We start from the raw sequence: 25,037 nt of genomic DNA on the forward strand, positions 1-25,037 counted from the left end.
CCATCAGCTTCGTCAATGTTGCCTCAGACTGGAAAGCATGAGGAGCGTTTTCATTGCACTTTGACAACATTTGACCACTTGCAGAGAGCTTGTAATTCGATCCCCGATTCGTCTAGTATGCTAGTATAGTACAGGTTCGGTTACATTTTGTTATTACTTATAATTGACCAACCTCACAAGGCTTTAGACCGTAATTTAAATCCGTACGGGTGCATTCTAAAGGGTGCATCATTCGATTGCAGTTGAATGTAATTAAGTTAGTTAAATCAACCAAATTCATTAGTCAACTATCAGCTCTATCGGAGTGCCGCAATGTGGGCGAACCTAACGCCCACGGTTTTCCGACATTCCAGTCGGCATTGCTCGCCATTAATAACCGCGTCGCTAATTGGACCTGCGTTAATGTGAATTTACTGGGCGCGCTGCGGCCGTTGGAATCGATTGGGGTGATATTCTTTTACATTCCACCCCTAGCGGTACACCGAGTGCAGATTCGCAACGATGCTGCCAACGGAAATGGCGATGGCATTATCGATCGGTCAAGGGCTACCTTTCGCTTTGTATGTTTGTTTATTGGGCCGAGCTAAGTGCAATCGAGGCATGATTGTAGCGAACCGCGCTACCTGATGTCGTTACGTAGTATTTATTTCTCGTGTACTCTATTCGATTTTATTCATCCGATTCGCAAGTTTTATAGATTTCATCCATTGCAACTTCATTCCAACCATGTGTTCGCGGGGTCCATTCCAACCATGGCTGCATTTTCGGGTTGTACCAAATTGCGTCAGTGGTCAGCTCGCCATCGACGGCAGTTCATTTGTATTGGTAACGATGCAATTTTTATCATTAGATAACCGCCATTTGTGCCGTCATTTGCGGTGCAGTTGCAGCTAAGTATATTAAAAAAATTACGGGAAAGTTACCCGCCTTTCATTTTTCCGGGGGCGTGTGTTTTGGTGCAACATATCATCAGCCGAAATACTGGAGGAGTAATAGTATTAGCACGGAGGTGCCTGATTTGTGGCATGGTGTCGCTGAAGTTTCTCAACAGAACGGAAATATAGAAACGACATGAAAAACAAATGATTAAAAGATACCGTTTCCACGAATCAAACATAAAAAGTAGACTAGTTCAGTTCACACCTTTCGCGGGCGGGTGTTTATAAAAAGGGTCTCAAGATGCTAGAGTAAAGGAACGAGATAATCAATTGTTGGAGAACCACAGAACAGAGGCTCGAAGACATCATCAAACATTATTTATTCCACAATATTTCGATCCACATCGTCGTCAGCGGAACTCAGATTGGATGAAGGATCTGTAGGTATAACGCATGTATCTAATGGCTCAAGGTATGATAAATATGTGAAAAGTGAAAAGAAAATTGAAGAATATTCAAATCAACAAAATGACGACCAAAGTTGCTGTATTTATTAAGAACTATATTTTATAGTCATGAATCGCTTATCGTCGACACTGATAACCTTAACGTATCGAAATAAAAGAATCAATACATAAAGTAAGACTATTGTTTTGTGTAAGTAGTCTAAACAGAATTTATTCATCTAACACGTCAATAATTTCAACAATACTGTAGTACGCTTTTCATTTTGCTTATTTCTCAAAAGCCATATTCTTGTATCTTGCATTTTGCTATGGAAAAACAAAACATCCTTGTATATCCTTGTACAGTCCATGTGTAAGATACGTGTGAAATAAATTCATTCTAGATCAAAGCTTCATTAGCTAGAAAGTTTTCATCGTTTCAATACATTTAGCGCTCCAAGCGGATAGTAGCGAAACTACTGTCAATGATTGAAAGTTTCCGCTAACATTCTCGTTTTGTATTGTGAACAATTATGTTTTTATGCAACGCATAAATTTCATGGCTATTTGCATTTCCAATTGTGAGTAATTAATTATAATTTTCGTTTTTTCCTAAGAAAGAAAAGTATACTTTCTTGCTTCTTGAAACGAGAAAAAGAGTAAAATTGATGCGTTGCGGCAGGTACAGTAATGTCATACCAAAATGACAGCACGGCTGTCATAACAGGCCTTCGTTGGCAATACATTTCGGTTAAAGTTAGGTTGAAGACGCTTGCGTTCGGACGTGTCTTGCAGCTCGCTCCGCGGAACTAACACCGTCCGCCGACGACAGGTCGGAAAGCTTGAGCTTTAACACCAGATAGACCAAACAATACTTCAACCGCGATCTGCGTCAGATCGAAACCACAAGCAAGACTTCCGCAAACACCGTGCTCTGTGCTATTGTATAACGCGCCCAAGTGTGCAGAAGTGTCGCGAGCAATTTGGTGCCGCCATTGTGAGAATCAGTGCAAAGTGTGTGTTAAATGTGTGGTTAAAGGCGTAAAAATAGCCCAACTGGGAGTATCTGTTAAGATCCCGTTTATCGCATATCGTGATCCGTGCCGGTAGCGGCTGGCGGGTGTGTAAAACCGGTGCCAAAAAGTTGTGCCGAAGCCGAAGAAAGTGTATTTCCTTGCCATCGGATCGCGTTCCACGCGGCCCTACTACGAACATCCGCGTTACCCGGTGTCTGCACCGTCATCGCTTTGTCGGCCCTCGTGGCCGTATAACGATCGTGTAATTGTTATCTTTTTTGTCTCGTCAGTGTCGACTTGTCTTTAGCACACACCAATCGCAAGTGTGTGCTGTTGTTTACGTTGCGTCGTCCAGTCTAGAAGAAAGTGCCGACATCGTTGGCGCCGCGTCTACAAGAAGAGGTAGAAGATCGTGAAATATCGTGCGATACCGCCGACAACGGTGCCACATAATCACTTTCTCGTCGTTGCGCACACACACGCACCCGCGTTCCAGTCAGGACAGGCGGAATTGCCACAGTTGCAACAACAGCAGTAGGCCAATCGTTTGTCCAACACCACCATCGCTGCTGTCGCCATCGCAACGCGTTTTTCCGCCATCACGGTTCCTGGGCGAACGATTAGTGATCGAGCACAGCGGTTCGTGTGCGGTTTGCCGTTTTCGAATGCCTTCCAGTCAGGGTTACCAAAAAGTAGCATCTGAGCCACCGGCCGATCCGGTGGACGACACGACAACGGTCGTCATGCCTTCCGGAGGGAACACGACTGACAGCGTGGCCGCGGCCGCCATGATGGGAACCGCCGGTACCGGAAGTGTGCAGTCGAATCCGGCCGGTAAGATCCCGGCAACGAATTCGCAGCAGCGCCTCATGGCAGGCGATTCGGACTCGGTGTCATCGTCACAGGAAGATGGTGAACTAGGCAGCTCCCAGACACGTGACGAGGACACGACAACGACGATGACGATGACGAGTGCGACGACGGGTGGTTCAATCGGAATGGACCCCCGGTTCATCGTGGCCGTCCTGTGCTTCGTCAACCTCATCAACTACATGGATCGATTCACGATCGCAGGTAAGCGCCATCAGTAGATTGCTTAATTCCACGTCTCGTTTTAGTGTTTTTTACTCAAGAACAAGCACCTCTTCAGAAGAGGCAAAACCATGCAACAGGTTGACAGGTTCGATATTCTGAAATGACGCGCGTTTCCCGGATGCGGAACAGTTTGAGGGCTTCTTACTTTTGGGCCGTCATTGTTTCGGCCCGGGAGACTTGAAAAAAAGTTACCTTATTTATCTCCACGGGGTGCTGCGAGGTGCATACATGCATTTATAATGCTGCATACACTCTCGAGTGCATCACGCAACGGATGGGCAAATGTATGGCTCTGCTCAGTGCGAGATTCATTTTTGGAATTTACGTTCTACCGGATCTTCCTGTGGATGTTGGAAAAGGGCACAGACCCGTTTTGTTCAATGCACCGAACTGCTGGCAGGCTATGGCACACTTTACTATAAGCGCGTTACTACCCACCGCTCAAAGTGTCGGTTCACTTCTCTTATCAATTTTGTGTTTGAAATATGACTTGCTACGATGCCCGGGGAGATCGCGAGCGAGCTTGTCCCAGGTGTCGGTTTCGTCGAAGAAAACAAAAGGAAGTCTTATCTCCCTTACCGTATTGTACCGGCCATAAATGGTCCATCAAAACTCATCCCATCAAACGCATCGCTTGAAAACGCCCTCGGAGATTGGTTATCGCTCTCCCAGAGAGGGCGATAAGTTTCGTTCGTCACGCTAAATTTCCAATCTTGTAACTTCCTCCCCTACGGTTATGAGGATATCTGTTGCCTTCTTTTAAGCTCAGCTCGCATTCGCTGCAGCATCGCTCGTTTATTGTTCTGCTCGCACGACAAGGGAGTTTCATGTGCAGTGAAATGTTGGTATCATAACTCAAACGCGAGTCATTTCGCCCTTCCTTGGTGGAAGATGCCACTATCGAAGCCCTTAAGACCGTCGATATTTCTTAACTTAATCCCTCGGCAACGCCCCGCACTTGCAATGATGTGAGTTAGAGCGGGAGCCTACGCTCGTTTCGGTGCATTCGTTTTCGGAAGGGCAAAAAGGGCCGTATGCCTTTGGATTCTCGTTGCGTTTCCCCTTTTAAATGTAATTTATTGTGGTTTTTTTTACCGGCACCCGCCGTGTTCTTTCTGGCGGTGCTATAAGCCTTGCGTGATCTCGGGAAGGTTCACCCCACACCACATCATATACTCTCTTGGGCCAGATTAAAAATCAGCTATAGCAAGGGGTCGGGGCAAAAAGTTACCAAAAAAAACCCGCAGCCACGCTGGTCGGTTGGGATCTTGCTAAACAAATAGCGCGCTTGATTGTGGTGTTACAATAAATATGTTTATCCTTCCCCGAGAACAGCGGGTGCAAAGGTTCATTTTCGTTTCCCTACTGTTTGTAGACGATGATGGTACACAGGCAAGGTCCTTTTTGAGCCTTTTTTAATCGCGTTTGTCCCTTCACCCTGTGCGGTATTGCTGAGGCGTTGGAAATGTAATAAATAAATTCATATCCCTGCGTGACGCTCGCTGCGAGACAAATTCGTTCGGTAACGATGCAGTCCGCGCCCCGGATTCGCTTCCAATTCGAAATGGCTCTCTGCGCTTCTCTTATTAACCATCATTAATAGCGATGCGCCGTGCCGTGTCGTAGGAAAGAAGGGTCCTAGCAGGGCGAGAAACGAACCCTCAGCTTCTCCAGCAGAGCCCATTTGTCAGTCATAATTCTGTCCGACCCGAGGGCGGCCAGTTGATTGCGGTTGATTGGACATTATGCTCCTCCGGCAGCACCTCTTTTTTCGGGCGCTTTTGGGAAGGAGGAAAGATAGGAAGATTCTCCCCTTGACGTCGAGTGCACTTCGGCATTGAGGTGAACAATTTTGTTTGTGTGTTTTTGGCTTGTGTTCAATTTCAATGTAAGCCAGGATGTGACAAGAATGTTTACTGAAGAAGTATTCGACGTATTGTGTTTTGTTTGCAAGATTTCATGAATTTGCTAATATTAATCAATATTTTCATTTTACCATCTCGTTCGGTGCTACCCCTTTCGAGGCCGTTGCACTTTCTCCCATGCTAATTTTGCAGCATTTGTAGAGCTTTTAACTCCTGGCATTTGGAGAGGCTCTTCTAAGCTCTAGTTTTATTTTTTCACTGAATGATATTTCACCTGCATGTCCTTACGACTTGTTCCCATTTTAACCGGCACACATCCACAAATGACTCTTACCTTCGCGGCTACTTTTGTCACGAATGGTTGCCTGAATCATCGGCATTGCTGCAAGGCGAAACGACCTTTTCTGCTGTTTTGCACACCCCATCCGGGATTGGAGGCGTACGTGGATAGCGTTGGCGGCTTCCATACGACGTGATGTCGTGAGTCCAATTAAAAAAGTTGCCTTATTGTGCCACATGAATGTTTCAGGCAAAAGTTAACTACACTCACAAGCGTAAGTGAGGAGAATTTCTTTCCTCGTTGAAGCCAGCAAACTGGAGCAAATGGCATTCTCGTTCCTGAGGTTCCACCCAGTTTGGTGTGTTTGTGTTCTCCAAGATGAAGTCATTTTCTCGTTACTTATCTCATGGCCTCGGTCATCGCGCATAAAACCGCTGGAGCGTTTTTTTTTCTTTTGCCCACATAAAGCGATTTTTTTTTGCAATTTCTAATGTTATTTGTTTTGTGGAAGGTCTTTTTATTTCTCCCCCCTAACAAATGTACCATTAGCCTAATGATTTAGCGTCTTGTAAAGGCGGTTTTCTCTGCGTTTTTTGTTTGGGAAGCCACGGAGAGCAAGTAGAGCGAATACTAATCGACGAGTCAGGTTCAGCAGCAGACCCCGAAAAGTAAAAGCGCCGTCGGATGAGATCGGTTGGATCTGGTTCATCGATGTTATTTTTCCCGCCCAATGAAACTATCCATTATTCGGTTTCATTTTCCGGTTGTTTTATATTTTGGAACAAAAAAATTCAAGTCGATTTCATTATCTTCTTTCCCACATCCACTGTTAGTAGCAACAGTTACTTGCGAGGAGTTCGGTGAGAGCAGAAGGCTACGGCTTCCGGTTTAATCCAATCGTCACTTTCTTTTCTGCTGGTAGCGTGAAGGGAAAACGTGTCACAACTTTCGATACGTTTTCCCTCCCCGATGGTCGGCCAAAATGGAGGTTTGCTCACCTGTGAATTGCTGCTTCCCAACCAGCCAATTGAGGAATTTTCCTGGGCGTCAAAAGATGGGGTAGAAAAACTTTCGCATCAAACAAAAAACCTCCATCGGCGCTAGCAGAAGTTTCAATGCCGCCGCCTCAAAGCAGTCAGCGCCACCGAACCCGAACGCCAAGGGAGAGGGGTTGTGTTTGCTTGCGTATATATAATATATGGCCCACTGGCGGTGATGAGTCGCAAAACCTACATATCTTCCCCAACCGTCGACGACTACTTTTGGACCTAACGACCTTGTCCCGGAATACGGTTAAACGGGTCGCACCACCGCCAGCGAGGTTGTTTTCCTTTTTCTTGTTTCATTTTACTGTGTCCTCCTCCACCGGCACTCGACGTAACCGTGACACGTTGCACTCACCTTCACCGGTGCCGATGGATTTAGAATAGTGAATTTTGTGCGTGGAAGTATCTTTTCGCCGCACAACAAGCTGCACAAATTCACGGTTTTCACTAAAATATGCAGAAACACTGCGGGCGAAAGACCCTAACCCCTGGGAAATGAGTAAGGGAGAGCAAAAAGGCCCTTCATAGTTGACGAAGGTAACGCCACAATGTTCACAAATTCGATTTGCGTATGCATTTGCTTCTTCGGGCTGATATGGGAGTTTGGGTGTGCTTTTTCTCCCACGAAAACGTTGCGAAATTGACAAAACCCTCTGTGCCCGATGCCCTAATGCGTGGTTTCTTCACGTCCTTACACATCATCAAACTTAATGGAACAGCAGGTATTCAAACGCACGATCGCATAACCATCAACCCTGGAGGGAGATGCGTACACAGCACCAGCTATGTAGGCTAAGAGCCACCCGATTCTGCTTGCAAACCAACCGAGACCCCGGGGGCCATTTTTGTTTTCATCATCCCCCTTCCAAGCAAGGCATTTGGCGCGAGGGAGGGAAGCCATTTTGCAGCACCATCGCTTCGCGAGCTTCTCCTTCACGTGCTTCTCGTCTTTGCCGGTGCGAGTTGGTATGGAATGTTTCGCAAATAAAAGCTGGTAAGAAAGCTTCGGCGGCGACGGTGGGTAAGGCAAATAAGGGCGCGTTTCAATGGTCAGCGGCACCGACGGAGAAGAACGTTCGAGAGGTGGTTTCGAAGAGATGTGTCAATAATTAGTGATCGGTTCCGGTGGCCCGGTGGTAGGGTCTTTCGTTTGCATTACGATCGAGGAAAACCAATGTTTGAGGGGCCATAGAAGCAAGACAAACCTTGAGAGGGTGGTGAAATTAAATACGCTTTCATTTAGACTAAAACCATTGCCTAAGATCCCTCCTTAATGATTTATTGTGATATTTTGATCCGTTTCTATTATAAACTTTCTCTTCTTCGTAAAAAAAACGACACAATAACAAAGCCGCCCTTCTTGTCTAGATATTATATTCTGGCTCGGTGTCAAGAGAACCTGCGATCACCCACACGTGGTGATCGTTGGCGGCCACTAGGGAGCATAAATTTCATCCTTCCGGCTGAGGATGAGGGTTAGTTCTTTCTTTTTTTTCGAGTGGGTAGCATCAGTTTTCCCGCTTTAAATTTTTTCTTCGCCTCACCTCATCAGACCACACGGCATCCGGTAAAGAAGAGCCTCCTCCTAAGGGGCGATAATTTATCCGTAACATCGCCCTGAGCAACAGTTGTTATCGTTGTTTAAAATCGTCCATCCAAATACCCAATATATTAGGGCTTACATTAATTCCACCGTGCTTCTACCGGCTAGCAGAGCTGGCTCTCTTGCATTTCCAAACCCTGACGAAAGACGGACGCCGTGGGTTCTCTCAGTGCATCTGCACTGCCGGCGTGGGCGTGTGGAGATGCATTTCAGAAGGCGTTCAGACGATAGGAGAAGGCTGACAGAACGTAACATAAATTATCTCTCGTTTAAATTACATTTTTCCTTCGTGGGCGGTGAAAAAGGGATGGGTACGCTCGACGTGTTAGTCCTTCCAGACTAATGCGTTTTTCTCTCGCACTCTGGGACCGGTACGACCCCGCAAATCGCTGATCAATTTAAATCCGGTTCCGTAAATCCATCTTCCATCCGTTCAGGCGACATGTGGAATCCATCACGCCGGTACCGAACCTCCTGCGAGGCACCCACATACCTTCATTACAGCTTGTCGGTGGCGCATGTAGTCCGTCACTCGAAGCAGACGAACTCCCGTGCCGTGGTGAGCTTTTAATTTTTTTTCCTTCACCTCGCTTTACCGTCGTTCGGAAACTAATCCCACGACAACGATATGTTGAGTGCATTAACTGCTGGAGATCCACAGGCGCCCACGTGTCAGTGTTGTTTTTCTCGATTTTTCCCTCCCAACGTTGCTAAATGCATTAATTGGGGAGAAAATAAAGCAACATCCAATGCGGCAAATGCTAGGAGGGTTGTTATTTGGTACGGTTCCCTGCCCATGTGAAATGGGAGATAATGGGATTATAATGAAGTTTTGTATTAATAATGACCAAAATGTTGCGCAGTGGTTTTTTTTGTTGTCCACCCGTCGAGTGATCGCTTATAGATTTTTATTTGGGGGGAGATTTTAAAACGTACCATTAGCGCGTGAGGGACAGACGTTGCTATGGTGCAATCCTGAGCGATAGAATGCACACACCATTAGCATTCCGAGATTACAAATCGATGCTCCCCGGAGGGGGGTCGTATGCGCTTGGAGGCGTAAAGCAGAATGCTGCGACATTAACATTCCACGTCGCGATCGGTAAAATGATCGCACACCCTCACACGGTATGTGGCGGAATGTTTGGCCACTGTCACATTAGTGGCATACCTTTGGTCGCCCTTTTGGTCGGGAGAAAACGATCGGATGGCTACAAAAACCCACGATCAAGAACCAAGCACCCCAATGCGATCCGATATCGTATTACGACAGCGCGTTGAAGGGAAAAATTATTCACTCCATTCCACCGGGTTTGGGAAGGAAAAACAAAAACCTTTTTCCTGTTGGCAAACAATACGCACGCCACGCTGCAGTATTTGAATCTATTTTACTCTCTTCAAAAGGAAGGCTGGTGTGTGATGCAGTTTTTTTAATTATCTCTGACCTGATACGGCGGATGCACCGTGCAGTTGAAACAACGGGAAATTTATGCTTATTCATGAATTCATTCCCTATCGTACACCGATTGCATTCCTCGCACAGCAGCAATTGATTGTAAAGAAGGTTGCTTTATTGTTATCAGGTACCGGTCGATGGATCGTTCGATTTTTTGCTCCATGCAGTTCCATTATTTTGTTTTAAAAACTGTTTTATACGAAGGAGAAGTTATTCAACTACAAGGAATATCTTGTATTATATTAGATCAAAATTCAATATAATGGGAATTCCCTAACACTCTATTGTGTGTTAAGCACAATTAATTTATCGCGTTAGATTCACAAGGTTCGATTACCTATCAGTCAACGAGGGCAACTTTTCCTCCGGTGTCTAATAAGTCCCTCGTCACCCCGATTCAGTGGGGTGTGTTTGCATCACACGATCATATGATCATCGGGGGCCGATAAACGTTTGATAAGCAATCGAAGGAAAAGAAGGAAAAAAACCATCCTCCCGTCACCGTTCAAGGCGTCCAAGAGAGGGTAGCTTTTTCTTTTGCCTCTCCCCTGTGTCCACGACCGGCACCACAGGGTGGTTGTCACGCAATCAGGTGTCCATATCGGAGACGACGTGTCGCAATCTGTTGATGACGACGACGTCGACACGGTGGCGCATTCTATTGCGCGGTGCGATACGAGCAACAATTAGCGATAATTATATCATCCCTGGCGCAATCCGATCGCGTTTGGCGTCAGCAGGCATGATACAGATATAGTGCCCGTCGTCGAGTACACGGGTACGAAAAATTAAACAAACCCCATTCGAGAGAGGGTGATTTATGGTTACCCTTTTTTTTTGTCTCCAGAAATATTCCAACCTGAAAACGGCTGCAATTCCGCATACTCCCTAAGATAGGCGTTTGTTGTTTCTCTATCCCTGAAGGGGAGCACTGGAAGCATGTCATTTCCGGTGCACGCTCGTGGAAGACGAAAGAGCGAACTTGTTGAGGCAATGCTCCTCGACAACCCACAAGGATCTCCTACCCCCTCTAGAAAGGGTTTCTTTTTGGGGTGTGGTGTGCGCACTCGCGGCGATAACGGCGATGTTAAACGTGCGTGGGGGGTGATTCGGAAAAAGCAGCGGGTGGTAGAGGGCCCTTGTCCAGCATTTGCAAGCTCATCGTAATCAAACATCGTACGATGTGTGACGCAGCCATTTCACGACGCCAATCGGAAGTCGCACGACTGCCAGGCATACAAAATGCCTCCACTAAAGCACATCTAGCGGGGGCTGGTTTATTTCGCATTTTCTCCTCGATTTCCCTCTGCTGCTTTCGTTCGGGGTCACGTTCGTCTGTCGTCCGTGACTTCCTCTGGGTGGATTGTCCGAAGCCCTCGGGATTGAAACAAGCGTCCAAATTAAGCAACTGCACTTAGATGGATGCAATTTAAGGTTAAAGCTGATGTTAAAAAAAGCTTTTATATCATTACCAACACGTGTCTTTTTTTTTTGCTTCATCATATGTTTTGGGGAACCAGACCTTGGCGACCTCTCTTACTCGTTATGATTGCTCAAGCTGTTTTTAGTTTTCCCCGAAAAACAAGGCTACTCACAGCTATGGTGCGCTCTTATTTTTTTCGTAAAATGTTGTTCAATATGTTAATCACGCCATCCACCGCTAGCTCACGTGTTGTAAAATGACGAAGCTCACAGTGGTGCGCTTGCGCGTTAGTTGGTTTCTTGTGATCATTCGCATGTCAGCGATTGTTTACGAAGCAAATCATTGACTCACGCGATGATTCACTTTACTCCCGGATGGATCAGCAATGGCTATTATCAGTTGGATTCCGCATGTCCCTGATTACGGCTAAGGTGCTTGCTTCAGGAAGGATGTATGTGATTATTGAATTTCTCATCTATGCTTGTTTGAATGAGAAATTGCATCACCCTCTTAAAGTTCGCACCCACTATGAAACAATTTCATTTTCTTACAACACATTTTTTTAAATATATTTATCTTTATTATTATGATTTTTTTACTTTTCAATGACGGTTTTTTTTTCAGACCGAAATTGAAACTCGTGTAGTCCCGTTTAAAACAGCTCTTAAATAAGTATATTTAACAAAAAAGACACGTAAAGTAACTGTTCGCTCATCGCCAAGAATTACATTCGGTGCAAGCAAACGATAAAAGCATATTGCATCACGCAGCCATAACACAGTAATACCGCTGCAGAAATCGTGAATTTGAATTTCCACTTGGCGGTTAGCCTGGCGGCTGTCGTTTTAGTGTGCGCAGTACCTATTTTTAGTCTTTTACGATACTCTCATTGCCGTTTTACCAGCGAAGATGATCAGCACTGCAAAATTCTTTGCATCCGCCACGCACTTGCGCTCTCTTTCTCTCTTCCTATGTCCCATTTTCCCCACACGTTTCATTCATCTCTTTCAAGTCCCCTTCCTACGGGGCGATGGTGAATGCACCAAAGTAAGAAGCTTACTGCACGGGCTCGTTCTTGTAATTTCACTGACGGTGGCGCACTATCTGGCTTTCTCTGAGAGGTCTAAGAAGTGCATACACCGCAACTGGCTAGCAGCGAAAAGAATAGCCACGTGCACACAAAACACACCACGCCACGTTGGACCACCGAGGCTGAAGATTGGATGCGTTTCAACACCACCTTAGGCTTGGACTTGGGGCTTCAGCCGTTTGTTTGCTGTTGCGCGGAACCAACACGATAAGGAGAGCTTGGAGCTGGCAGAAGCATAACGGCCCCCAGCGGCATCTGGGTTTCCACTGCAAACGCGAAAGGAATTCACACACAAATACACACCCCAAGCGAATGTAAACCCCCAACACCCCGAAGTGGCGCGACTGAAATCGACCAATCGGGGCACGATCGGGTAGCTGCTTATTTTACGTGCTGCTGCTGCTGCTGCAATGACGTCACTGCAGTGGGGCCCCTTTGCGAGGAGACGGCGAACCTCGTGGCATTCGGAAAAAAGAAAAATATGCCCGACACACACAGCCACATAACTTCATCCGGTTATACCGAGTTTCTGGTTCGTACCGAGTTCGGGTGCGTTAGATGCTATTATTATACCGGGCGTGGTGGTATGATTCGCAGGATATTTTGTAATGGTTTGTTTTTGTTTTGTTCACCTACCATTTTCACCGCCAATTGGCCAGTTTGGCGGACACGGCGAGATGTCATTTGTTTGGTGCGGAATTCTCATGCCTTTTGACACGCTGATTTACGAGAAAAACCCACCCGAGTTGCGCGATATGCTGCTGCCGTTTTCCCTCACCTTTAGCGCTTGTATTGGTGCCTAGGCGCCACCGTATGCGCATTGCGAGGGTCAATGAAGCGCCCGGCTTACGAGTTGGACACGTTTCACGTGCGGGAACGTGGGATCAAGAGCGTCAGCACGCCGCAAACGAACGTTTACAGCCGAACCTTGTCGCAGTTCCTGAGCTTATCTTTCGAAACGCTGATAAGACGCCGGTTGCACGTAGACCGATCGCGATCAACTGCGGTTCGGAGCGGTTTTGTTTTACTTTTTTTTGTTGTTGCTGGTTTGTTTGTTTTGCTTTTTTTCGCTTCATACTGTAGACTGGTTGTTTGGCTTTGGTCTTTTAATCGCCGGATGAAAATTAGAGCATAGGACGCGGGATTAAGCTCGATTACATGACGCAGCGCAAACCGGATGTGTGCAAGGGTAAAACAAAAATTACCCACGGTATCATTGAGTGTGTTTTATTTCGGTTTGTTTTGTGCAAAAATCATGAAAAAACCAGCATGCGGGACAGAAACAATTGTTTTGTGAATTTAAAACGTTTCTTCAATTGGAAATTGGAATTAGACAAAATTTCGTTCATTGTGAATCATTAAATTCGTTATTTTCTCTGGTGCATAAGAGATGCTAAACGGGGTTTACAAACCGTAGAAAAAGGGTTACGTCAAATTTATATTCCGTGGGGTCTTCATTTGGGTCAGTTTGGGGTTTTTTTTGGTCACTTTCGATGCACGCGAACTATTAATAAAATGATATTCACCCCTTCCATTCCCATTCTCCCTCCACACCGGCGACCACCGTGTCTACGCACATTTTTCGCGATGCAACAGTGGCCACGACCATTATGTAAGACCACAGGGGTAATTTGGAAGCATAACAGAAAGCAGCAGCGTACACGTGTAGCCGAAGGAATAGCTCTGTGTGCGAGAAATGAGGACGGCTAAAAGAGCAGTGAATGTTGCGCACATTCGATGGCACGGTTCATCTGTAAAAATCCCCATATATCCCCTGTAGGTATGACACATTCGCGTAAAACGAGATAAAATTAATTAAATCTCCACATGCGGTGTTGGATGTGCCAGTTCACTTTTCCACTCTTTTGTTGCAATGAATTCCATCCCAAGGGAAGATAAAACGGGCTCAAGTGCTGCACTCACTCGCGAGAAAATACCTCTCTAGAAAATACCTGACCTACGATACGTGGCGTGTGTCTAATGAAAAAAAAAACACTTTATAATAAACAACGTACATGAAGGCCTTTGAAATGCTGGAACTGAGTCACCTTGAGGACGTGTCTGGAAGTGTTCACGCCATTAGTAATGCACTCAAGGCAATCGAGAGACTATCGTGAGTGCTGTTTTCTTTCTGGATGCAGATCGATGCAACGATGAACTTTGAAGATGCTATCCCCATCCCAATGCTTCGGGGTGGATAAATCATTTGTAGATCTCGCCAGCTGTAAGCGATCGTTGGAGGTGATATACGGCACCATCACTTACCGAAACTTAAGGGTGAGGTTTCCTGAGTTATGTTTCCACCTCCCGATGAAGCATCTCATTGAAGGGTGTTGAAATCCAGCTTGATGCGGAAAAGATAGATATCATCTACACCTCCAGGCCGGGTGCAACCGTCACCGTGGTTGGCAGGCTTTTCTCCTTCAACGCCAGGCTGTGTTCGATCAATCATCGCTAACGAACTGTTCCTATAGTTATGTCTTCTTATGCATCATTCGGATGGATTCCAGCTGCAATTAAAGCGTGCCAGGTTCTTCTCGTCGGCTTAGGAAGTGTCCGTTCCGCTTCGAGAGTGGACCATCTTAGAACAGCATCTTGTTATTAATCTCTAAAAATCCGATCCGGTAGTGGTGGCACTGGTGAGCGATGCAACGAATTGGAAAACATCATAATTCGTTATCGGATGAACGGATTCCACCGCACGGATGTGTTTACGCACCTTAAAAGCCACGTCATATTTCCGATCTCTTTGCCGGTGATGGGTTTTAGTGTCAATAAAACGAACTCCTAGCACATGATATGTGTTTTGACAGGAATGGTTTTTTTGTGAGATGATCTTAGGTAAAATACTGGATGGATCCAGCTCGGAGGTTTGTTTAGAGTAACCGAATGGATCGTTTCAGCGTTGAAACCTCGTTCTACTGCTGGCATGTTTATGTGAGCCAATGAGAACACAACAAACTGTCACAAAAATGAATGGCGGCATCATCATTCCAAGCGGGACAAATTTTGTCATATTGAAGCCATATTCTACTCCATTTTCCTGTGTGCCGTTTGTTTGTAATGCCCTCTGGCACGCTTGGGTTTTCCAAAGCGAACTCATTCTTAGCCTAAAGCACGTACTTTTAAACACAGAACACACAAGGGAACGGAGAAATGTGCAATTTGCTGTTGTTTGTTCAGCTTTTTTAGTCTTCTTCCCTTGATCATGCTTGCAAGCAAATATGCGTCTATAATTCCGGCGAAGCTAAAATACACATGTTTCTCGATCACGCGATTTTCATCGTTTTCATTTTTTGTTTCGTTGCACAGACGTCTAGAGAAGGAAAGGAAGCATTAGTAAAGTGCTTGTACAAAGTAAGCGATCTTTAGCGATCTGAAGAGAAATCATTCAAAGGCAAGCTAAAGAGAAAGATCACACGATCGGTTTAGAAAATTCGCTATATCGCTCTTGCCCGTGGGAGTTGTTTAATTTTGCGTTGCATTGAAATTAATTAAACGATGACTCAAATCTTTCGCTGACGAGCTCCAGTTTGGTTTGTTGGCACTGAATCAGCTCTATCTCCGACCGCGCCCCAACCTTGGACTTAATGACCAAGGACCGGCGTCGAGAGCAAGGACAAGATCATGCTGTCGAAAGCACCCCAATCGATCAGCAGGTTTGATGATCTTTGCAATACAGCAAGGTTGCTCTTTTTGCTTTTCCCGGTGGCCAATTTTGTTCCTCCACAAACGGTATTGGCGAATTTGATTGTTTGATTCGATAGGGCTCCCGGTAAATTGACTTTTCTTCTAACCTTTGCCACCAACGGCGGCACTTTCAATTTGCCAATTACCGTCAAATGGTGCGTGAGATAGTTGACGAACCACCACAGACACATACACACCGCCTGTGACCCTTTTGGCTTTGGGGAAATAATTCTCACCACCCATTGGGTGGCGTAAGGTGAGTCGCAGGATCAATTAAATTTAGAGTCAATTGCACTGTTCGTTTGATTCCGTTTGCTCATCGCATCGATTCGATCAGTAGCACTTGGACCACCTTCAGAGGGATGCTGTTACCAACGGTTTGTTTTTTTTTCTCTGATCACACGACTATTTATTCTTTCGTTTGGTGGGACGTTGAGGAAAATGGCACCATACTAGCGAATGTCTTCCGATGCTCCCCTGAAAGTGTTACTCCCATTTTATCATTTCCACTTTGATGAAGAGTGGTTGATTGAGTGATTGAAATTGGGCATTTGTTGACTTGATTGCTTCTTGTAGGGGGAATGAAGTACCATCAAACACCTTTTAAGTACCGCCAAACGACACATTTTATGGTTGTTGAATCCATTAAACATTCGTATAAAAATCGAAATAGATGATCGACTTGATCACGAACTAGCTTAGGTGCCCGTTTCAAAATAAGCCCTCAACAGTCCTTTAGGTCGCGTCCATTCTTACGACTTCCCGTTCTCTCTGGATCGATGTCTAAATCCAACTGTCGTAAAAGGATTAAACGTGCCGTTGTTTCCTAAACCATGCCTGTCATTATGTGTGGGGAGCGTTTCCTAAGGATTATACTTCCTTTTTTATGCATGCATTTCACCTCGTACTTTTGGCTGTTCGTGATCTCTTTCTCACCCCAATATGTTGCAACTGTAGCTTTGCCGTGGGATCACCTTTACGTGCCTTCTTCGCGACGGAAGGGAAATACACTATTTTTAACGGCAATCCTCAGTGAGCTGAGTGGACTGACGGACGGCGCTTCCTGTTACAAATCGACAGTGCCAATCAGTGCCAAGCGATCATGGTTCTCGATGTTTGTTCGAGTTTTTAGAGCTCAAAGTCGCGTTAGTCGTCCGTCTGTCCTTCCGCGTACATCACGTGAACCGATCATCCGATGTGGCAAGGTCTTCCTATCTGCCTCTCGAGGGAAGGCAAAACATCTTACGACAATGCAGGATGGCGTAATCGCTAATCGTCAGCTAGTTACCGCGACTAAACTGTCTCAAGCAGCTTACTCGGGCAATGGTCTAATGAGCTGTTTCTAGAAATAATACGGTCTTAACTGAACTTTCCTGACGCGCTATTTCGGTCAGAAGTTACACCAATTTACCTTTATTTGTAAGCGATCAGGTCAAGTTGAACTTGCAGTTTATTCAATGCTAATTGAGGCAGCTCAGCGCAAGCTTTAAAAATGCACCGGGAAATGCATTCACTTCATTATCGGTGGATGCGCTTGTCAATTATCATGCACTTACCTCCGGTAAATTCGAGCTGAAGGTTGGGCCGGGTCGGATCGAGTGTTTAATTAAAATATTTACCATTTCATTCAACCTTTTTGGTGTGTGGTTTTCAACACGTTCCCATATGCACCAGTCGCTAAACGTATACTGGAGCTATCTACCAAAAAAACGATGATTAGTTCCGTGCAGCAGAAATGCGTGGAAGCGCTCTTGAAATGAAATAAAATGAAGAGAACCTTAATTCGCACCCATTTACGTCGTTGGACGTGGTCTGCAAAGATGAGCGTTTTTTGGCAATTTGATCCGCTTTTTCTTATTCGTTTTTGGCTTCCTCGTTGGTTCCCGCCAAGAAGAAAAGATTTCCGCCAATGACGTACATCAAACGGTCGCATGACGAACGACGATCGCTTACGCCACCGGGAGTGCAAAGACCTTCCATTATCGCGCCACTGTCATTCCATTAGATATGGGGCAATTTTTTAACGCGAACCCACTAAATAACGCCTGAAAGCAGACGATTAGCTACTTTGTTGGGTGTCTTCAATGTTTGTTCGCTTCTTATGCCTTTCCAGGTGTGCTGACGGAGATACAGGACCACTTCAAGATCGGTGACGATGATGCCGGCCTGCTGCAGACGGCGTTCGTGCTGTCCTACATGATCTTTGCGCCAATGTTCGGATACCTGGGCGATCGGTACTCCCGGAAGTGGATCATGGTCCTCGGCGTGTCGCTCTGGAGCACGACCACTCTGCTCGGATCATTCATGAATCATTTCGGTTGGTTCATCACCTTCCGGGCGCTGGTCGGCATCGGAGAAGCGTCCTACAGCACAATCGCACCTACCATCATTTCCGATCTGTATTTTGGCGGAGCACGCTCTAAGATGTTGGCCCTGTTCTACTTCGCCATCCCGGTCGGATCGGGTTGCGGGTAAGCTGCGTGTTTTCGGCAAAGGACTTGCATAGCGCGATGCTGATCGATGCGTTTCCTTTCACCGTAGGTACATCGTCGGTGCCAAGATGGCCAGCGTCATGAACTCGTGGGTTTGGTCACTGCGAGTGACGCCTGTACTCGGAGCGTTTGCGGTGTTGCTCATCATGTTATTGAAGGATCCACAACGTGGCCAGAGCGAAGGATCGCGTCACATGCAGGCGACCTCGTACCGGGAGGACATCAAGGCGATCCTCCGCAATGCCTCGTTCATGCTGTCGACGGCCGGATTTACTTGTGTTGCTTTCGTAGCCGGTGCCCTGGCCTGGTGGGGACCTAAGTTCATCCATCTGGGTCTCATGTCCCAACCGGGCAACGAACACGTCACACTAAACGAGTAAGTATAAAAAATTTGCGATCGGAAGTCCATGGCGGCTTCCTTTCGATCCTTTGGGCTTTCAGGATAGGGTTCTGTCCCACATCCGGGCGTCATGAGTAAACCAACAACTAAGCGCATCTCTCTGCACTGTTTTCGAAAGCGTGGCCTATCGGTTTGGAATCGTAGCGATGTTCGCGGGCTTGATCGGAGTACCACTTGGGTCCTTGCTAACCAGCAAGTTGCGGCCGCGTCACGAGAACTGCGATCCATTGATTTGTGCGTTCGGTCTAATCATTAGCGCTCCGCTCATCTATCTGTCGCTGGTCGTGGTCAAGTACAGCGGCGGTTGGTGCTTTACGCTGGTGTTTTTCGCCGAGGTTGCACTCAATCTCACGTGGCCGATCGTTGCCGATATGCTGTTGGTAAGAAGAAGAAGCAAATGGCGCTCATCCGGATGGAAACTGGAAGAAACGGAACGAAGATTTGAGAGTGGACCTGCATTTCTGGGGGTTGAAACGAGGGTTTTCCAAAGGCGCTACCGAGGGCTGCAGCAACTTGTATCATTTTTCGAAATTTATCAAAACTTAGATTGTCTTTCTTTTTTCTTTCCATCAAATTGCTGTCCTGCATTGTGCTGTTGTTTGAATAACGAACAAAAACTGCGATTCTCTGGCCTGTGACAATCTATGCAACATACGTTCGTCAAACCGAAAACTAACCGTAGAGTTTCGTTCATATTCGGTGCCATTACTATGACGACGGGCATCATCGGTGTACCGCTGGGGTCGTACCTGTCGCAACGCTTGAAAACCAAACACGCGCGGGCGGATCCGATAATCTGTGCGGTCGGTATGATCCTAAGTGCACCGCTGCTGTTTACGGCGATGTTTTTGGTCCGGGAGAACATTCACGCGACGTACGCTCTAATCTTTTTCGGCGAACTAGCCCTGAATCTCAATTGGGCGATCGTAGCGGATATTCTGCTGGTAAGAGCAAAAACAAAAAAACTCAACACACCAATCCTGTATCTCCGACATTGTTGCTTTTACTACCTTTACTACCAGCAATTGCTGTGACTTTTAGTGTACTACTGCTACTACTATTTTCTTTCTGGTCCGTTGTCTTAACACGTTTCCTATTTAGAAAGCAATTACCGCACGCAAGCACGCACAAGTCTATAATCCTTAAGGGTAGAATGGTTCGATTACTCTACCCAAAGGCGCGCGCGCACACACGCACAAACTATTGTGTAATGAGTGGCATGGTGGTGGAATTTCCTTGCTAATCCTAAGCATTCAGTTAACCAATATACTTCCTTGGGTTTTTTTAATTGATGCGGTGTAACTTTGTTAACTGAAACTGACTTTCTTTACAAAATAACAAAAAAGTGTATTGTGTTTCGCTAAGGATCCTTTTTAATGTGTTCTACTGGGGTTGCTGACTATGTAGTTGCAATTTGTTTCGTGACTGAGGGCAATAAACATCACGAACAAACTATTCAAATGGGGTGATGTCTGCCAGACAGTCGCCCAAAGAATTTGTAACTTCCGGACCCCCCTTGCCTGCTTTAGTCGGAAAACTCATTTCATTGCACAAAATGCAAGCTCCTAACTCCCGTTGCAATGCACCGTACGATTTCGTACGTTAAATCACACCATTGCCAGAGCAAACTAAAGCAAGCGGGACGATGTCTGGAACTAATTTCCAACCTTTCACCCTTTTTCAATGCTCTGTATGTATGAACATACGTTTTCCTATGAGTTTTAAATGCCCTGCCCCTATGTAAAATATACGAAATAATGTGTGTATGTGTGCGTGTGGTAAAAGGTAGAAATTGTGTGCTTCGTGTAAATTTTCATAGCAAACTTACTGTACAAAATTTCATTATATTGAGAGCCTTTCCAATTTCGGCGACTTGACGACGATCTACAGATAAAAAAAATGCACTATGGCCAAGAAAAAGAAAATTGTATTCTAAAAAATAATGTATGTATACCCCAACCGATAAAAGCTAGTATTAATGAGCCACGTGTTTTTAGCACGTGGTCATGTTGTTGGGTGGTTTACAACAACTGTAGAAACAGGATGTTCGCTACGATCGCCCAGGATTAGAATGTACATAACGCGGTGCATAGGTTGTCATTGGTGCTTTTCAATCAACTGTTCTTTTTACTTTTGAAAGATGGCTAATAGTCATATAGTCATTTGTATTTTTATAACATATTTTTTATCATCCGTTTCCGTTTGGAAAAATTCGGATGTTTCATGTTGCTGTGTCCTTTGTTTTAGATTTGCTTTATTTTGTTGTGATTCTTTTGTTTTCGTTTTGTTACTCTTTTTTGCATGCCCAATGACATATGGTATGTTTACCAATGCCGGTTGAAATCTTGCTGTCACACAGCGCCATCTCTGCGGAGCAGAGTAGCATTATTATACCACACGAAGATGAGATTTAAATCAAACGCTTGGATAAATTTAAATTGCAAATTAGATCCCTCAAAAGCTAGAAATAGTCTAAACTAGTTGTTAATCGGCCAAATTGATAATGATTGTTGCAATCAATTACTGCTACCGTCCGTTATTGCGCGAAGCTCTCAAATTCTGAAGTACATCCCTTTTTTATGTTACCACCGTGCGCCGCTGAAATGAATGAACGAACGATTTCTAATAAGCAATTTGCTTTAACACAGTACGTTGTTGTGCCGACGAGGCGTTCGACGGCAGAGGCCTTCCAAATCTTGATCTCACACGCGTTCGGCGATGCAGGCAGTCCTTACTTTGTGGGGTTGGTAAGTATTTCACGATGCGTACGCTTCAAGTTGAACCGGCCGACAGCTTAACGTTTTGAATTTACTTTGTTACAGATATCGGAAGCTATCAAACGAGTGCTTCGGGTAGCTTCAGAAGGATTTTCCAGCATCGAAAGGAAACATCCCGATATCAGCATGAGAAGTTTATCGCATCTGGCTGAAAATGCCACCGTCTCGGCACTAGATGTGATCACTACCACCACTACCATCAGCAGCAATCTAGGATTGCCCGATCCGGACGATGATACACCGCTAGTGAAGTTCCGTGCCCTGCAGTACGCCCTGTTCTCCACCTGTTTCGTGGAGATCCTCGGCGGAGTGTTCTTCCTGATCACTGCCATCTACGTGGTACGGGACAAATCGCGGGTCGATGATGTCATCATAGGTAAGCGGCACAACTCTCCACCGTGCGAACGATTTCGCCTCAATGGCAGTCCACTACTTCGCCGTGCTCTCCAGAAGGGCGTTTGCGTTTGCTTGCTACTGCGCTTTGTTGGCATTTTTTGGTAGTAACTCTCATCAATCTCACTTTTCGATCTTTTTCTCAATCTCTACACCCGGCATCGTCGTCACTCCTCAACCTGGGGTACGGGATCGATGGGAAATTGTCTCATTTCATGCCATTTCGAATCATGCGCCCACATCGCCCACCACCACCACGGCGGCAGGCTGTCAGCTAGAGCTAAGCGAAAGTTCCGCATCTGACGGCAACGGTACGGACGATGGCCAGCGATCCCCGATCGGTGGCAACGTTGCCTTCCCAGCGTCGACCGTTGCCGCCTCCTAACGGTGTCGGCAGACGAGTGAGGTTATCTAATTGGTGGTGTCCTTCGGTTCGTAACGTCTCCTTCCCGTCCGATCGTTCCCTTGCGCATCTTTCTCCCGCCATTCTGTGATCCGTCCTACGATGGCCCTTTTTCCTGTTTGAAGCAACGTTACGAATCGAAGGCGATCGGAGAATGAAAGCGATCTCTACCGGGAAAGGTTTCATTCTTCAATTGCGCTTCCGGTTAGATTACTACTGCTTCTGCACATGCTATAGGTCAGTTCTGTGCGTTTGGCATGGAGTTTAAGTACCTTTTGTTTCCTTGCGTTCAGAGTTTTGATGTATAATTTCGTGGGTTTGGCTCACTTCCTTCCATGTTTGGTTTCCACGTTTTCAATAGTTCAATAGAAGCTGAATGTTTGATTTTGTTTCGTCCTGTTGCTTGATGGGCAAGTAAGAACGACATAAAGATGTTCGTTCGTGTATTTTTTTTCGTTTGTAACTATGTTGTCTTCTTTTTTGTCGATCTAAGTAATTCCTGTCCCTTGGTAGTGAATTCGAATGAGTAATTTGTTTGGGCGTGTAATTTGTTGTACTACTAATGTATACCTAATTCTTTGAGTTTACCATCGATTTGCTGCTTACCGTTTATCTTAAAATTTACGCCTGATTATATTTTCTCATCATTGCAGAACATTTAGCAGGTATTGCCTCTGGCCAGCAAATACAGAGCACAGATGTCGAAGACGCGGTACCAAGCGCACAGCACTAGACGGCAATCCGAGAAGGGGGATGATAAACCCCAAGGGACAGCAACAAATTGGGAGAGTGAAGGATCTCATCTAGCAACGATTACAAAATTGTCCTATTTTGCCTCCTATCACAACCACTGCTCATGGGCGGACGAAAGGAGTAAATGGCTAAGGACTTGTCGCTGCATTCGGCCAGTTGCTGGAACGAGATCACACACACACACACCAAGGAATTTCCCCGTGTTTTTGTTACGCTCGATTTAGGTTTAAACAATATCAAGGACAATTGAACGAATCGGGCAAGCAGAAAAAAAAACTCCAGAACTGAACTGTAATTGCTCCGCTCCAACACAGTCACACGGTGCTCCAAGGAGAAAAGCTTGTAGTGTATTGATGCATATGATAATACTTATGATATGTAGACACCATAAATTGAGTTATAAGTTGAATCCATAAGAAAAGACTAGTATATCGGCGCATATACGTATGATACGTTGAGATCATAAATTCGCAAACCAGCTACGTTCGGTTTCGCGAGCGAACAATCGCAGCATTTCGTAATTCAAACCGCATGTCATCATCACGCTACAATCTGTAGCACTATCTGTTGCTATGAATTCCCCGGATTACGAAGGGCATCCTCAGCATCATTCGATTTCGGTACGTCTGCAGCACGTGCATGTAAAGTTTATTGCCCGGGAAACGAGGATGCTCTTCAAAATGATACAAAAAAACATGTAAATAGATCCATTAAAAAGCAGCATGCGACGGACGCCGATCGCTAGATATTCGTTAGTATTTAGCAGGTAGAACTTAGTTAAGCTGTTGAGCCAAACGACAAACGTATTTGCGAGTGTTTGATCGCACTCTCGCAACCGAGTCAAACCACTCGTATTAACTCTCTGGCGCAAGTTGGTGTCTCTAAATGATAGATGGAAAGGGTTGACGGATTAGTAGTGTAACAAAGTTGTTTAAAAATGGATACAACAGCGCGCATGGGATGGGTTAATGTACAGCTGTGTGGAATGATCGATGGGGCCATTTGCAAGATTGAAAAGTGTTAGCAATCGTTGGGCTGTCGGTTGGTTTATTCTAGTGAAAAGGGAACAACAAGTGACACGCGTTTTATAAGCGTTAAACTGCAAAGAAATTTATATGCGGCCGGGAAAAAAAAAACAAGTGATGAAAGCTGGTGAGATGCAGGTAGTCAATTTACACGTGTGCACTTTCCCCTGTTTGTTTTTAGTCTAGAATTTCGCCGATAATTCTGCGCACCGAAGACTGCTACTAGGCGTTAGGGATTTTTCTGCCTTTTTTTCGTTGCTACTGTTGCGATTCGATGCCTATTTTTCGACCAATTTTGGGAAACAGAGGATCGGTATTGCACATCCACACACACACAAACACATCAAAGTAGATAAGATACGTTGATCGAACGCGATCGTGGCTGTTTTTTGGAAGAATCGCAAATAGTACGATCACATATTTATAATTAGATTAACTTGTACCATGAAAAGGAGGGAAAAGATCACAGATCTATGATACCATCGGGAGCGAACATACTGGTGGAATGTTTCTGGGTGGCAACTATTCTCGAGAGGAATAACGATTGTATGTTAAATTATTTGCTGATTCTGTTTTTCTTTCCATAATGATTGTAGATTTTAATAATCCGAAAAAAGTGTAATGGTTAGCGTACATCTGGTAGAGGTGGTGCTTGGTTTTAAGGGAGGCATAACGCTATATACAGAGACGAAAATTGCTATGATAGGCCATGTTTGTATATGGATTCATCAGTAATCAATTATCAGCGAATTGTTTTGCGTACCGGAATAACGTATTTTGTTTAATCGTTCAAATGCGATGTTTGTGTCAAATCCCACTTTGACGTTTGTAGGGGACTTTGGGGCTAGAGCACGTGGAAACGTCAAAACCGAGTAGCATAACAAAACAGCCATTCATCTTCGGCAA

General features: G+C 45.4%; 1 protein-coding gene across 1 annotated transcript; it reads left to right on the top strand.

The window, feature by feature from the left end:
* The first annotated feature begins 3,156 nt into the window (after nucleotides 1–3,156).
* Nucleotides 3,157–24,775, top strand: LOC128727373 (protein spinster). The gene is made up of 7 exons (XM_053821284.1): nucleotides 3,157–3,414; nucleotides 18,002–18,359; nucleotides 18,430–18,756; nucleotides 19,463–19,724; nucleotides 21,429–21,527; nucleotides 21,603–21,933; nucleotides 23,007–24,775. The coding sequence occupies exons 1-7, from the start codon at nucleotides 3,210–3,212 to the stop codon at nucleotides 23,084–23,086; spliced, it is 1,662 nt and encodes a 553-aa protein (XP_053677259.1). The 5' UTR covers nucleotides 3,157–3,209; the 3' UTR covers nucleotides 23,087–24,775.
* Nucleotides 24,776–25,037: the final 262 nt, after the last annotated feature.

Source organism: Anopheles nili, chromosome 3 (genome assembly GCF_943737925.1).
Source record: "Anopheles nili chromosome 3, idAnoNiliSN_F5_01, whole genome shotgun sequence".
Classification (NCBI taxonomy): Eukaryota; Metazoa; Arthropoda; class Insecta; order Diptera; family Culicidae; genus Anopheles; species Anopheles nili.